This window comes from Mesoplodon bidens, assembly GCF_964165515.1.
Source record: "Mesoplodon bidens genome assembly, chromosome: 3".
Taxonomy (NCBI): Eukaryota; Metazoa; Chordata; class Mammalia; order Artiodactyla; family Ziphiidae; genus Mesoplodon; species Mesoplodon bidens.
Window position 1 is genome coordinate 93,070,161 of NC_138178.1, and position 16,869 is coordinate 93,087,029.

Genomic DNA, 16,869 nt, shown 5'->3' on the forward strand with positions numbered 1-16,869 from the left:
ACATATAGAAGCACGTACAGCGCTGCCATAGTGTGGGTGGTGTGAGGTCAGGGGCTGCTGGCCTAGTGCTCCAAGGGTGGTATTTGTGTTCCCTGAAGTAGGGGGCTTGGCTTGGCCCGGCATTTCTCTGGTGAAGAACAGCTGATCTGATGATTCTGAAGAGGTCTGCTGCATCAGAAATTAAGGTGTTTTCTTGTACTGGAGTTCATTCTTTTTATTTTTATTAGAAAAGTTTTTAATTGAAGTATAGTTGATTTACAATGTTGTGTTAGTTTCAGGTGTACAGCAAAGTGATTCAGATATACATATACTTTTCCAGATTCTTTCCCATTATAGGTTTTTACAAGATATTCAATATAGTTCCCTGTGCTATACAGTAGGCACTTGTTGTTTATCTATTTTATATATAGTAATGTGTATCTGTTAATCCCAGACTCCTAATTTACCTCTCCCCCCCTTTCCCCTTTGGTAACCATAAGTTTGTTTTCCATGTCTGTAAGTCTGTTTCTGTTTTGTAAATAAATTCATTTGTATCATTTTTTTTTAGATTCCACATATAAGCGATGTCATATGATATTTGTCTTTCTCGGTATGACTTACTTCACTTAGTAAGATAATCTCTAGGTCCATCCGTTTGCTGCAAGTGGCATTATTTCATTCTTTTAAAAATTTATTTACTTATAAATATTTATTTTGGCTGTGCCGGGTCTTACTTGAGGCATGCAGGATCTTTGTCACAGCATGTGCACTCTTTAGTTGCAGCATGAATGTGTGATCTAGTTCACCGACCAGGGATCGAACCCAGGCCCCCTGCATTGGGAGCATGGAGTCTTACCCACTGGACCACCAGGGAAGTCCCATTATTTCATTCTTTTTATGGCTGAGTAATATTCCATTGTATGTGTATACCACATCTTTTACCCATTCATCTGTTGATTGACACTTAGGTTACTTCCATGTCTTGGCTATTGTGAATAGTGCTGCTATGAACATAGGGGTGCATGTATCTTTTTGAATTACAGTCTTCTCCGGATATATGCCCAGGAGTGGGATTGCAAGATCATATGGTAATTCCATTTTTAGTTTTTTAAAGAAACCTCCATACTGTTCTCCATAGTGGCTTGGAGTTCATTCTTAACTCCGTTTGTTTCATCCTATTTTACATGCTACAGCTTATAAGCCTTTACAACAATAGAAACCAAACATTTTAAAGCTATTAGATACTAGGAAGATATGGCCCAGCATCTTTGTTTTTAAAACTTTTTGCTTTGAAACAGTTTAAAACTTACAGGAAAGTTGAAAATATAGTGTAAGAAATTCCTGTATACCCTTCATGCAGATTCTTCAGTTATAACATTTTAATACATTTTGCCAATTTTCTCTCTCTGTCTCTGTCTCTTTTTCTCATACATACATAAATTATTGTCTGAGCCATTTGAGAGTAAGTCAGAGCTATGCTACTTTAATACTTCTGTATGTATTTCCTAAAAATAAGGAAATTCTTCTATGTAATCATAGTACAATTCTCAAAATTAGGAAAATTACCATGTAATCAAAAGATCCTATTCAAGTTTTGCCAACTGTCCCAGTAATGTACCTTATAGTTCCAGGATGGAACCCAGGATCATACATTTGTTGTCATATCTCTTTAGTCCCCTTTTAATCTGGAACAGTTCCTCAGACCTGTTTTTCATGGCCTTCACATTTTGGGCAGTATAGGATGTGCCTCAATTCTGGTTTTTTAAAAAATATATTAATTAATTTATTTATTTATTTGGCTGCGCCAAGTCTTAGTTGCGGCACGCAGGATCTTTGTTGCTGCGTGTGGGATCTTCGTTGCGGCATGTGAACTCTTAGTTGCAGCATGTGAACTCTTAGTTGCAGCATGTGGGATCTAGTTCCCCAACCAGGGATTGAACCCAGGCCCCCTGCATTGGGAGCGCGGAGTCTCAGTCACTGGACCATCAGGGAAGTCCCCAGCTTTGGTCTGTTTATTATAAACTTACATAAATGAAATCACTCAGTAAACATTTTATCAAAAACATACTTCTATGTTGATATATATAGATTGTTATTTTAATGGTTGCATAATATTCTACTGTATGAAAGGGCTATATTTAACCAATCCCCTGATAAAGGACATTTAGTTTATTTCCAGTTTTCCATAGTATAAACCACATTACAATTAGTAGCTCTGAGCAATTTATCTGATTTATTTGAAATGGAATTTCTGGGTTAAAGTATGCAAATTTAAAATTTTGATGCTATTGCCAGATTGCCATCCAGAAAGATTATACTTAGCATAATTCCACCAATGATGCACGAAAATGCCTATTCCCCACACCAACATTAGCACTGGACATTTTCATTTTAATCTTGGCCAATCATGGATGCCCCCATTTCTCTGAATATTAATAATGCTGAGTGTATTTCATGCTTATTTTGCCTGTTTCAATTTCTTTTATGAGTTACCTTTGCCCACATTTCTTTTGAGCAGTTTCTAACGTTTAAACTGATTTGTCAACTCATTCCCTGGCATTTAAGTCTTAAAGGAAAGAAACATTATATATTCATTTTAGAGCTTTGTTTGAATCTTTGTTAAAATGATTCTAAGTTCTTACATAAAATCTAGTTTCCTGAGAAAACATATCGAGAATTAGCCACAACAAGGTAACTCAACACTGTAGCCAACTCAGGCCTGCTTAGCTCTCTGGTCCTGAGCTTCAGATACAGGAGGTGGGTAAAGTGTGAGAAGCAATAAGAGCAGAGAACATTTAAGAACACCCAGGATATATCTCCATTCAATGTATCTAGATAAACCTTTCAGGATAGTTCTGGGTCAAGACAGAGCAGTTCCTCACTAACCTACTCTAAAGTTCTTATTTCATTCCTTCCTCCAAAAATATTTTAAATGGATGAATAGACACGTAATAAATGTTGAACTGAAGATAGGTCTTAATTATTCAGCCTTAAGTGCTATTAAAAACCATCATTTATATTAGATAAGAGCATTCAGTTTTCAGTTTAAGTCTTACTTTAGCTTGGCAAGGGAAACTTGAAGCTGGGAAATAGGACTTCAGCTAATGGAGCCTTCTTCCTTTCTCCTTAATTGCAAAACTTACAGAAATAGGAGCAAAGAATCTGTATATGTCTATGTACGCTTATGTATGGTGCAAAGCTCAAATCTCAACTGATACAATCACGTGTCCACGAGGAAATGTGTAATGTTTACTATATCTGGAGGGAAGAGTCCTAGGTCAGAAAAGTAAATCAGAAACAAATACATTCAATTCTCAATTTTAAATCAATCAAATCCATCAGTCAACCAATTACAGCCAACCATTACTAAAAGCCAAGTATAATCGTGCTCTGGCAGATATAAGAAAAATAAAACATGATCTTGAAGAACATAAAATCTAGTAGGGGAACAAGACAGACAAACCTGAAACACTGAGGCGCCATCCCTGAGAATGCTAAGCAGAATGCATATTATAAGTGGGGCAGCATTTCAGAGAAGGGCAAAATCACTGCTCATAGTAAAGGGGAGTTGAGGGTGTTACGGTAGTTAGAAAGGCTCTGTGAGGAAGTGGGATTTGAGTTGGGCCTGGATGGATGGTAGGATTTGCATAGGTGGAGGGCAGACCGTGGATATTGGGACCCAGGGAACAGAGGCATAGAGGTGGCAGTTGGCAAGCTGCTGAGTGGAAGAAGCCTGATAAGCAAATGTGCATGTTGAGCAGTACTGAGGACATGTGACTGCCCCAGCAGATGCTGCGGCTGCAGGGCGTCCCTGGGGAGCATCCTGGGGAACTGGCATGGTGTAGTGTTCTAGCCCACGCCACGCTGTACTAGAGTCTGAGGCAAAAGTAAAACGCAGTACTGTCAATCCTGTCCTTATTTAAAATTTTGATATTTTGTTCATCATGGATTTTTTTTTTTGCTGTTAATTTTGATTTTTAAAAATGTTGCATTAAAATATTATTTATTTTGATTACTGTGATTTGGGGCATCCCCTTAAATTTTGTGCCCCAGGCAAGTGCCTTACTTGCCTACCTTCATCCCGGCCCTGTGTACGATTTCTGAAGTTTGAGGGTGGGGACATGGGTAATTATTTTATTATTTTTAATTATAGCTTACTCATATTATAAATAAGCTTTGGTTAGTGGACAGTATTTAATAAAAAAATTAATATAAAGAAATTCGAATTTTAAGGAGATTAATTTGGAACTTTGGAGCCCAAAAAACATGACAGGGAAAAGAGCCCTTTGTGTTCCTGAGTCAGTCTCTAGGGTAGAGTAACTCCCTGTTGCTGCAGTGAATACACTGCAAGCAGAAAAGGTTGTCTTGTCCAGGTCTAAGTGGGTAAAAGATAACTGGGGTGGGGGGGGCACCAGAAGCTGCTGTCCACTTGGAGATAGGCCTTGAGCAGCTCAGCTGCTGGAGCCCGAGTGGCTCTGCCACATGGACTGAGACAAGCTTCCACAAGGTGGGTGGGCTTGGCCCACTTCTCACATAAAACAAACCCATCCAGCTGTGCTCAAAGAGAAGCTGCCCACTGGGCAAGAGTGCATACCACAGGTCATGGCCCAAGGAGCAATGCGAGATCTGTGAACGCTATAAATGTCTCTGGGCCACTTGCATGTAGGAGAAGAGGGTATGTGTGACCCAAAGAGTATTATTAGCACATCTAAAAATGTAACATCTGAAAAATCTGAAAGCTATTGTTCATTAGTAAACTGATGACTTATGAAAGATGACTTTGAGCCAGAGAAGTCAATAGCATGCAGCACAAATCGCAAAAAAAGGCCCCTGGAAAGGCAGAAAGGTGCAGCTGCTCCCTGCACTTGTCACCAGGTGCACTGCTCTGTCACTGGATTTGGATCTTCCAGTCAGCACCAATGTTCAGTGAGAACTTCTCCAGGTTCAGGGTGGATGTTTTGGCACAATATGTAAAAGCCACAGGCTGAGCTTTACCATCTAGATATCAAAATTGTAAAAGGGAAAGTTTGATGAACATCTAGGAGAGAAATTTTGAATTTAAAATGTTTCTGACTCTGTTATAAAACCTTATGCCCCATATAGGAGAATCCAAATTAATAGCACTTGTACCCATGGACTTCCATGAAATTTTAAAACATGAAACACTCCACTGTTTTGAGTGCAAGACTGATTGAAAACAAACTAAGGAACAAAGTGATTTGTCCAACAAATTCAGTAGGTAAACAAGGATATATCCTATCCCATGTCCTTTAAGAAACTCCATAAACTCCATGAGCAGGATTCCCCAGGACTTCAGATATCTACAGTTTAAAAAAAATATTCAGAGAAGCTACAATATTATTTCATCCCAAATAATTTCCTTTAGGAAAATATTAACTGCTTACAATGAGCAGAAAGACCAGTTGATGAAGAGAAGCAGGATGGCCTCACGCCCTCTAGATACTAGTATATTTGACTCCTGCCAGACAGAGCAGAGTCCACTTGGCTAAGCACATTATGTCAGTTTTAGACTAATCATCTCTTCACTGCAGATACTTCTTTGTTTACAAAAACAAATGGCCTGTTTCCTCACCAGGTGAGTGGCTGGTCACAGAAGATGGCTGCTTCTTGAGGCCTAGGACCAAGATCTGCTCCACCACACACTTGCTGGGATAATGACCCCTCTTGTCAGCACAACTGGAATAGATACAACAAATGGTATTAGGAGAAGGAGAGGAATAGGGGTCACCCCAAAAAGAAACACTATACCCATTAGTGGTCACTCCCCATTGCTCCCAAAACCCTCTCCCTGCCTTCAGCTCTAGGAAAGGCTGAGACACACTCTCCATATAACCTCCACCCCTGGCATAGTCCCATACAGTTGGGAAGGAATCCCCAACTCCTGGTTTCTCCAGGAAGAGTGAAGGGTTTGGACCACACTTCTAGTGTCCCTCCTTTCAAGGCTCCCACCTGAGGGATGGCCCTCAAATCACCTAGCTCTGATAGCCAATGGGCTTAATCATAGCAAATAAAGAAGTAGTTGTTAATAGGCAGTGTGGCTATCCCCCCAGGGCTCAGTGCAGAGGGAGCAGGCAAAAACATCCATCTCACAGGTTCTCCCTGGAAGGGATTTGACTGCATACTTTCCCAGCTACTGCCTGAGTGTTCTAATCAGTCTGCAACTAGGTGCTGACTAAAATCTGCCCCTTTGGGACACGGATGGGCCTCAGCACATCCTCAACAACTGTGAGTCACTAAGACAAAGGTGGCAGCTTGGATAATCACAAAGGTCTGATAAACAACAAGGAGCTCAGGCCCAGCTGATCGACGAGGTTCATCTCCTACATGAGACCAGTCTGTCAAGACTGGAAGAGGTGGCTGTCTTATCTAATGTGAGAAACCAACACAAAGAGTCAAGGAAAATGAAACAGGAGAATATGTTCCAAACAAAAGAACACGATTAATCTACAGAAACTGACCTCAACAAAATGGAGATAAGTTATTTACCTGATAGAAAGTTCAAACTAGTGGTAATAACTATGCTCACCAAGGTCAGAGAGCAATGCATGAACAAAGTGAGAATTTCAACGAAGACAGAAAATATTAAAACGTACCAAACAAAATGTAGACCTGAAGAATACAAGAAGTGAACTGAAAAATTCAATAAGTACTGCATGGTGTCACTTACATATGGAATGTAAAAAAATTTTCAAAAAAGGAAAGTTGAACTCATAGAACAAGAGAGTAGAATGGGGGTTGCTAGGGGCTGGGGGGTGGGGGAAGTAGAGAGAGGCTGGTAAAAGAGTACAAACTTTCAGCTATAAGATGAATAAGGTTTGAGAATCTAATGTATAACATGGTAAATATAGTTGATAATACTGTATTGCATAACTGAAATTTGCCAAGAGAGTAGAACTTAAGTGTTCTCATCAAAAGGGGAAAAAAAGGGTTAAACATGTGAGGTGATGGATGTGTTAATTAACTTGATGATGGGAATACTTTCACCATGCGTACATATATCAGATCATCACATTGTATACTTTAAATATATTACAATTGTATTTTTATACTAGTATATTTTATTAAAATTTTATTTCTAAATTATACCTTAATGACCTAGAGATTATCATACTGAGTGCAGTGAGTCAGGGAAAGAAATATCGTATGATATCCCTTATATGCAGAATCTAAAAAGAAATGATACAAATGAACTTATTTACAAAACAGAAAAAGACTCACAGACTTAGAGAATGAACTTACGGTTACCAGCGGGGAAGGGATAGTTAGGCAGTTTGAGATCGACATGTACACACTGCCATATTTAAAATGGATAACCAACAAGGACCTACTGTATAGCACAGGGAACTCTGCTCAGTGTTACGTGGCAGCCTAGATGGGAGGGGAGTTTGGCAGAGAATGGATACATGTGTATGTATGGCTGAGTTGCTTTGCTGTGCACCTGAAACTATCACAGTATTGTTAATCAGCTATTCTCCAATATAAAATAAAAAGTTTAAAAAATTATACCTTAATGAATCTGGGGGGGAAAAAAAGAAAAATAGTCCACAAGTGGCCTTCATCATTAATTTCTTAAAATAGCAACTCTGCACTTGAGGATAGCAAAAGGATAGCATAATTTAAGAAAGCACACAGCTTTTTTAGCTGCCATTACCTGTTGATCAAAACACCTGAGGCGAATGAAAACTTCCTGTGCAAGAATTGCTTCTGGTGGAGGTATTGGAATGAATGACCATCATCGAGGTAGAATTCACCCACAGCAGAACCCTGGAGAGTGAATCATGGATAGAGAATGTGCTTATGTAATAGCTTTCTAGGAAAAGACTGTTGCCTCCCTAAAGGAAATAATAGATTTTAAAATCTATGAAAAATTATGTTGAACAACTGCTTAATATTCAAGCTGTACAAAGCAGTCACACAATATATACATTTAATACACATTTGTGAAATAATATGAATAAACAAGTCACACAAGAGGAGGACAAAGAGTTAGGCCTTGCTGAAAGAGATTTAAACTATGAAGTATGGTCAGCGGCATAGGTGGCTTCCCCCAAAATACTATCCTAGAAGGTGACAACAGGTCAAGAAAAGTTCACAGAATGGAAATGAAATTAAAAGAAAAAATTGGTATACAATGTATGAGATCAGCTATCTTTAGAAGACCCTCCATTTAGAGAACGGTATCTAGTTCCTACTGTCTTTTAGTAGGAGGACCACTTTTGCATATCAGACAATGTCACAGCACTCCATATGGCAATTCACTGTTATTGACAACGTTTCATGTGCTATGGACCTCGAGTTTCTTGTAATTATTCCATGGCCTCACATGGGCCCGAGGTCCATAGTTTGACCCAAGAAAACATGCTTAAATGAAACGGATTGAAAAGAAAGATGTAAGAAAAAGAAAGCTTCATTATTTTATATTTGCTTAAGAGTAAGGATTTGTGTTTGGCACTGTATTTTGGCAAATGGCTAGGAGAGGAATCTGTTATAGGCCTCATTTGGCTCAAGAGATCTCCTCAAAAGGACAGATCAACTCTGGATCCTTCCAGATTTACCCAAGGAGATTGTAGTTGTTTGAGCCATCTGATGAGCATAGAAGTCACTGCGTGAGACTGTGTCCCTGGAATGTTGCATAGACACAGGACCCTTTTACAGGAGACTGAGATTCAGGGCTAATCCACATGTCAGGCTGCCTATGGCTCAATGAGCTTTCAGTCCAGTGGTAATCAATGCCAAGCTGCAGAGCACCAAGGGTCACGGTGCCCTAGAGGAAATTTCCATTATTCCTAGTTCTAAGAGTACTCTTAAGGATAATTCCAGGAAAGTCAGACAAGAAATGATTCAAAACCTTGATTTCTAGATAAACTTCAGAAGCACCTATCCCATAGATGGGGTTCACCACTTTTACATAGTGTCACATACTCAAAGGCTACAACTGTAAAGAGATAGAGTAGTAACAAACAAGATGTGTAAAAGTAACATTTTTCAAATACCTTAGTGCTTAGGGCCACCCAGAGTCCATATGGGGAATCAGTCATGCAGCCCGTGGATCTTCCTATAGTTGTCTTTATTGGTACCACACTTCCACCTCGTTGAAACACTGGTATCTAAAACAGAGCAACACTCTCAGAGAAGGAGGATTCACATAAGGCAATTTCAAAGTAGACTTTTAAAATATTTCATTGTACAAGACTCACATTCGTTACAAGTACAGACTCAAAGGCAAAATAAATTTGTGAACACAGAAATGGCAAAAATGGGGGCCCTGGCATTGAAAGGAAAAGAGTTCAGACACTAAAAATGGTTCATTTTAAAATTATTAGGGAAACTTCTCACCCTTCATCAATTTATTATCTGTTCTGACTATCCTATAAGTAGCCTTTCCTGTTTTGTATTTTTTTTTTTTTTTTTTTTTAAGAAGATGTTGGGGGTAGGAGTTTTTATTAATTAATTTATTTATTTTTGCTGTGTTGCGTCTTCATTTCTGTGTGAGGGCTTTCTCTAGTTGTGGCAAGCGGGGGCCACTCTTCATCGCCGTGCGCGGGCCTCTCACTATCGCGGCCTCTTGTTGCGGAGCACAGGCTCCAGACGCGCAGGCTCAGTAGTCGTGGCTCACGGGCCCAGTTGCTCCGCGGCATGTGGGATCCTCCCAGACCAGGGCTCGAACCCGTGTCCCCTGCATTAGCAGGCAGATTCTCAACCACTGCGCCACCAGGGAAGCCCCTGTTTTGTATTTTTAATTTTCCTGTCAATATAACAAACAGGTTTATTTCTAGGACTCTGCTAAAGAGGGAATTTGTCTGTCTGTATGAGCAGGCCCAGATGTACATATGTATGTCTTTATAAAAGATGGTAGGAACTTCCCTGGTGGTCCAGTGGTTAAGAATCTGCCTTCCAATGCAGGGGACGCAGGTTTGATCCCTGGTTGGGGAACTAAGATCCCACATGCTGTGGGGCAACTAAAGCCTGTAAGCCTCAACTACTGAGCCCATGCGCCACAACTAGAGAGAAGCCCACGGGAAGCAATAAAGAGCCCATGCACAGCAACGAAAGATCCCATGTGCTGCAACTAAGACCTGACTAAGCCGGAAAAAAAAAAAAAAAAAAGATGGTAGTTTTTTGGTTTGGGAAAGATGACTGTTGTCCTTACTTCAGCCTATACCCTTCTTGCTCCTGCTTCCCTGATCACCAGGGTGACTGACTCAGTTATGAGGGTAAAACTGTGAAACTTTTGCTATAGAAGCCACCAAGGGCACTTGAAGTGACTCTGACAACAGGGTTGTAGGCATGGCCCCTATCTATGGGTCTTCTGGAATGGCATTCCCAGCCAGCACAGCCCAGTAGGCTCCCTGCCACCCAGTGCAATCCTCTGTAAGGAAGCTCCCTGGATCACGTGAAGCCCTGTACTTTGCTCTGAGTAATGTACAAGCGGGGAGAAAAGCAAGAATACAGTAGTCCCCCCTTCCCCACGGGGGATTCGTTCCAAGACCCCCAGTGGATGGCTGAAACCGAGGAGAGTACTGAACCCTATATAAAGGTATTTCCCCTACACTAATGGGTGGGTAGCACACAGAGTGTGGATCTGCCGGACAGAGGGATGATTCATGTCCTGGGCAGGAGGGAGCAGGATGGCGCGAGATTTTGTCATGCTACTCAGAACAGAGTGCAATTTAAAGCGTATGAATTGTATATTTCTGGAATTTTCCATTTAATGTTTTTGGACCACAGTTAATATTTTTGGGTTTTTTCTTTTTAAAAAATTTTATTTATTTTTATTTATTTATTTTTGGCTGCACTGGGTTTTCGTTGCTGCACGCAGGTTTTCTCTAGTTGCGGCGCACGGGCTTCTCATCGTGGTGGCTTCTCTTGTTGTGGAGCACGGGCTCTAGGCACACAGGCTCAGTAGTTGTGGCACACGGGCTTAGTTGCTCTGTGGCATGTGGGATCTTCCCGGACCAGGGATTGAACCCGTGGTCCCCTGCATTGGTAGGTGGATTCTTAACCACTGCGCCACCAGGGAAGTCCCACAGTTAATATTTTTGGGCCATAGTTGATTGAAGGTAAATGAAACTGTGGAAAGTGAAACCACATATAAGGGGGACTGCTGTATACATGAAGCTGGGAATCAGGGTGGAAGTAGTCAAGATGTCCACCCTCTGCTTGACTTGAAGTCAGCAGCAAGAAGTAAAGCACATCTACCTCCCCACCCTCATCAGCAAATCTCTTCTTATTCTTTTTCTTTCCTTCAAAGAACGAAGCAGTAAGTTAGTATGAATGGGCTCTGGGGTAGGTGTTCAGTTGACCCGGGGTCTTGTCTCAGTTCTGCCACAATTTAGCTGCAACCCTGGACAAGGAATTTAACTTCTCTGAACCTCACTTTCTTCACCTGTAAGCATGAGGGATTCAAGTAGATGAATGGTGAGGTCTCTTCTAGATCTGCAAGTTGGCATCTGAAACCATTTTCTATATAATGGAGTTCATATTGCTGCTGAGAATTTAAAAAAATAACATCAGTATCTCTTTATAAATCTTTACACTACTTAGGTCCTGTGGTAGTCATTGTGATTCAGCTGTAGGAGCAAACTTCCCTTCAGAAACGCAGCCTAGATGGGCCACTCTGAGTCTAAAATCATAACTCATAGCCTCCCCTTGGGCCTAGAGGTCCAACTAAAAACTCATGTTTTCTGACTTGGTGTTGTAGAAGAATATTCTGTATGGTGTATGTGGGAACCACCATCATGTATACTCTCTGTTGTCAGTGTTATTATTTTTCTTAGACATACAAATGTAAATCAGAGTATGTTTTTTATATTTTTTTCTCACATTTAACAGCCTTATTGATATAATTCATGTCATACAATTCACCCATTTATAGTGTACAATTAAATGGTTTTTAGTATATTCAGAGTCATGCAACCATTACCATAATCAATTTAAAATCACCCCAAAAAGAAACGCTATACCCATTAGTGGTCACTCCCCATTGCTCCCAAAACCCTCTCCCTGCCTTCAGCTCTAGGCAACCACTAATCTACATTCGGTCTTCATATGTATGTGTTATTATGCAGAACACTGATGTCCTTGGTTCTTTCTATGTAGGCACATGTTATGGACTAAATGTGTCCCCACAAAATTCACGTTGAAGCCCCAGCCCCCAATGTGACTGTATTTGGAGACAGGGCCTTTACAGAGGTAATTAAGACTAAATCAGGTCATAGGAGCGGGGCCCTGATCCAAATGATTAGTGTTATAAGAGACAAGAGAGCTCACTCTCTCCCTCTGCCATGTGAGGACACAGCAAGGTGTCTGTCTACATGCCAGGAAGAGAGCCCTCACCAGGAACTGAATTGGTTGGAACCTTGATTTGGGACTTCCAGCCTCTAGAACTGTGAGAAAAGAAATTTCTGTTGTTGAAGCCACCCAGTCTATGGTATCCTGTCATGGCAGCCCGAGTAGACAAATACAGCACAATAGGTAAAAATAACAGTCTGAAAATAACTTACTGTGTCCAAGGCTACTGGGATCTTTACAGTACATGCTCCTTCCCAATGAGCAAATGTCTTAGAGTCATACCAGACCTGAAAAGAAACAGACCCTAATGAAAAAGAGTGTATAAGCAACTCTGTTCACAATTTCATTATTTAGTAAAACATCCATTTATCTGGATTTCAAATAACCAGAAAGCTAAAATAAATACAATTAAAAAAAAAAAAACACCTTGAGTAGAAGTTAGGAAGAACATATGCTTTTAAAAATATCCCCAAGGAAAAACCTAGTACTGTGACGGATTAAGCTGACTAAAAGGCCATTCATTTTTCCATTCATCCATCCAAAAGTTATTTATAGATCAATCTACCATGTGCCCGGCACTGCTGGGTACACACGAGTGAACAGAAAGACACAGAACCTGCCCTCATGGATTTTATAGTCCAGTTGGCTTATAAAAACTTAATGATCGGGACCTCCCTGGTGGCGCAGTGGTTAAGAATCTGCCTGCCAATGTAGGGGACACGGGCTTGAGCCCTGGTCCAGGAAGATCCCACGTGCTGCAGAGCAACTAAGCCCGTGTGCCACAACTACTGAGCCTGCGCTCTAGAGCCTGTGAGCCACAACTACTGAGCCCATGTGCCACAACTACTAAAGCCCACATGCCTAGAGCCCGTGCTCCACAAGAGAAGCCACTGCAATGAGAAGCCTGCGCACCGCAACGAAGAGTAGCCCCCGCTCGCCACAACTAGAGAAAGCCTACGTGCAGCAACAAAGACCCAATGCAGCCAAAAATAAATAAATAAATATATTTTTTAAAAAAACAAAAAAACTTAATGATCTAGTAGTGAAAAAGACAATGGAAGAGAGAAAACCACAACAAAGCAGAAAAGCACATTGCAAGCAAACATTACAAATGAGGCAGGAGAAAAAAAAGTGTCAGACAAGGAAACAGATCTTAGAGAAAAACAAATGGAAACTTGGATTACTACTATAGTGTCATTGTTTCCTAACAGAGTTCAATTCAGGGATGAGGTTCAAACTCTTACCTGAGAGGCCTGTCAAGGGGGTTTACTTGCTAAAGTGCCAAAAAAAGTCCTGCAAAGTAATTTGGTGGGATAAATCCTTAAGATACCATCAGAAGCAGCATGAAAACAAAACCTTTTTCTCTCTTCTAGTTCAATATAATTTCTGGCAGCCACAGAGTCTGTTTCGCAAGTTCACCTCCTGGGATTACCAGAGCCTTTGTAAAGCTGGGCTGTTGAATCTGTCATTGTCTTGCTGTGAATGTGAGAGGGCTGTGACCTGACAGTTGCTAGCTACAGTGAACTCTTAATTCAACTGGATCAGCCCCACCTTGTCATGAAGTATTATCTTTGGCTGGATTCAACTTGCTAATGTTTTGTCAAGGATTTCTGCGTCTGTGTTTACAAGGGATACTGTCTTAGCTTTCTTTTCTCGTAATGTCTTTCTTTGGTGAATACTACTAGCTTTAGATAAAAAGCTGGTGGGAGTGAAAGACAGAAAAAAAAAATAAGGATTCAAACAATACTTGGGGGTTTCCTGTCGACCATTTCCAGTCTAACTAACTGAAACGAGAGGTATAGAGTGTGTGCTCTGGTGCCATATTCAAAGATCTCCAGCCTAGGAAGCATACAACTGGTACAAAACATAATGTAGATCAGACCCGGAGCTTAGTCACCAAGCTCCTCACCCAGCAAGTACTTACAGAAGGCCTACTATGGGCCACGTGCCCATCTAGATGCTGGGGATACAGCAGAGACCATAACAGATAAAAATCACTGCCCTCAAAAAGCTAACATTCTAATGGGAGAGATAAATACTAAACAAAACATAAAAGTAAATATATAGAATGTTTAAAATGGCATGTTCTGTGGAGAAATATAAAGGCCGAAGGACGGCTGGACAGTACTGGGGCAGCGGGAGTGGTTTATAATCTTTTTTTAAATTAAATTAAATTAAATTTATTTATTTATTTTTGGCTGCATTGGGTTTTTGCTGCTGCATGCGGGCTTTCTCTAGTTGCGGAGAGCAGGGGCTACTCTTTGTAGGGGTGCGTGGGCTTCTCATTGCATGGCTTCTGTTGTTGTGGAGCATGGGCTCTAGGAGCGTGGGCTTCAGTAGTTGTGGCACGTGGGCTCAGTAGTTGTGGCTCGCGGGCTCTAGAGTGCAGGCTTGGTAGTTGTGGCACACAGGCTTAGTTGCTCCGCAGCACGTGGGATCTTCCCGGACCAGGGCTCGAACCTGTGTCCCCTGCATTGGCAGGCGGATTCTTAACCACTGCGCCACCAGGGAAGCCCCGGTTTATAATCTTAAACAGGGTGTCAGAGAAGCCCTCCCTAATAAACAGATTCGCAGGAGAGGGAATGGGCCACACAGAAACACGGGGAAGGTGACAGCGAGGCCTTAAGATAGCTCCCTGCACAGTGTGATGCAATACTAGCTAACCAGCAAGGTAAAGTTCTGGCAAGAAACAGCTTGGCTCTCCTACCCAGGCTTTGGGAAGACGTAGCAAGAGAAACAATCACAGAACAGTCTGGGAAATAGTGTTGAAGGAATAGGTTATGTAGTCACAACAATGTGATTGCAATGTTAATAGGTCACTATAGAAATTTGTGGCTAAGTCAGAAAGGGAGCTAGTTCTCCTCAATGGGAACCTACACTTTGTCAGAATCAACTTGAGAAACTCTCAGCAGAAATGCTTGGCAGGACAATTTATTTAGCTGTTGTTATATTTAACTTTTTTCTCGGGTTTCTGCTTGGCAGGGGAACCTTTGTAAAGAGCCCCACCTTCAGAACTACAAATTACTAGAGAAACCAAGCAGAAAGAAAATCATTCATGAGCACTCTGTAGAAAAGCCTGGTTATTGTCATATCAGTAATGACAAGTGTAGTGGGCTGAATGGTGGCTCTTCAAAAAGATATATTTGCTTCCTAATCCCTGGACGGAGTGAATATTACTTTCTATGGTAAGAGATTTGACTAAATTAAGGATCTTGAGATAAGGAGGTAATCTGGAATTATTCAGATGGTCCCTAAATAACATCACAAGTGTCTTATAAGAGACAATGGTAGGGGAGACACAGACACACACTGTGAAGATGGAGGCATGGACTGAAGCAATGCAGCTACAAGCCAAGGAATGCCAAGGAGTGCAGGCAGCCACCAGAAGCTAGGAGAGCGGTATGGAACAGATTCTCCCTCAGAGCCTCCAGAAGGAACCAGCCCTGGTGACACCATGATTTCAGACTTCAAGCCTCCAGAACTGTGAGAGCACAAATTTTTGTCATTTTAAGCCACCAAGTTTGAAGGGAAGAGGCGTGAGGCATGTAAGGTATGCGGATGTTTGTCATTTACTTTTACCTCATTTGATCCTGGCAGAAACACATCAACCACAGTAGCTTTTGGTTCTGTGACTGGGTGAACCAATAAAGCACTTCCTGAAAAATGGAGAAGAAATAAAGTTGAATATCATGATAAGAGGTCTGAAAACATCCCTTCTCTTTGTGGTTTCAAAGACCACTCAACTGAACTTCTTGAAGGTAGAGATCTTAGTGAGTTGAACCAATGATTCATCAGGGAGATGCACTGTTAGTTAGAAAGAGGACAGGTGCTCAGAGGTAACTGTATTATTACCTGTTATTAATCCTCCTATGGTATAGTAGGATTACAGGTAGGGACCCTGACAAGTCTGGCACAGCCTCATTTTGTGCATAACCGTCATCTGAAAGCACCATTGCACTTCTCTAAGTGCTTCGTTGTTTGCTATACATGACTTTGAACGTGGTGAGTCTACAGCTGTGACCCAGAAGTGTGGTCCACATAGATACTCAGGTCCTCTTCCTTGGGCAGGTATCACTGGAAGCCTGTAATTCTCTTAAAGGCAATCTAGATTATTAATTTCATTTTTTGTGTGTGTGGTACGCGGGCCTCTCACTGTTGTGGCCTCTCCCGTAGTGGAGCACAGGCTCCGGACGCGCAGGCTCAGCGGCCATGTCTCACGGGCCTAGGCGCTCCACGGCATGTGGGATCTCCCCGGACCGGGGCACTAACCCATGTGCCCTGCATCGGCAGGTGGACTCCCAACCACTGCACCACCAGGGAAGCCCTATTAATTTCATTTTGATCTTGGTACCACCGTATGTAAAATTCATCCATTTATGAATTTGCTCTTTAATTCAACAAATATTCGTTGAGTTCCTCCTGAGTCCCAGGCACTGTGCTAAGGCTCTGGGGATGGAGTGACAAATAAGACAGACATGGTCCCCACCCTCATGAAGTTTACAGTCAGTAAAGACAGATATTAAACAAGTAATTACAAATTAATTAGAGTTAAGACAAATACCAAAAAGATGAAAGTAC

At 41.3% G+C, this 16,869-nt stretch overlaps 1 protein-coding gene across 3 annotated transcripts in view; it reads right to left on the reverse strand.

Moving 5' to 3' along the window:
• Positions 1–2,195: 2,195 nt before the first annotated feature.
• GANC (glucosidase alpha, neutral C) overlaps positions 2,196–16,869 on the reverse strand; it is a 74,752-nt gene continuing 60,078 nt past the window's right edge. For all 3 annotated transcript variants that reach the window (XM_081227201.1, XM_081227202.1, XM_081227200.1), the window contains 6 exons: positions 15,871–15,947; positions 12,504–12,578; positions 8,994–9,107; positions 7,652–7,764; positions 5,573–5,676; positions 2,196–4,977 (listed from right to left, as the gene is read on the reverse strand). In XM_081227201.1, the coding sequence (XP_081083327.1) occupies positions 4,868–4,977; positions 5,573–5,676; positions 7,652–7,764; positions 8,994–9,107; positions 12,504–12,578; positions 15,871–15,947 (593 nt within the window). In that variant the 3' untranslated portion in view covers positions 2,196–4,867. The remainder of the gene's footprint in view (positions 4,978–5,572; positions 5,677–7,651; positions 7,765–8,993; positions 9,108–12,503; positions 12,579–15,870; positions 15,948–16,869) is intronic.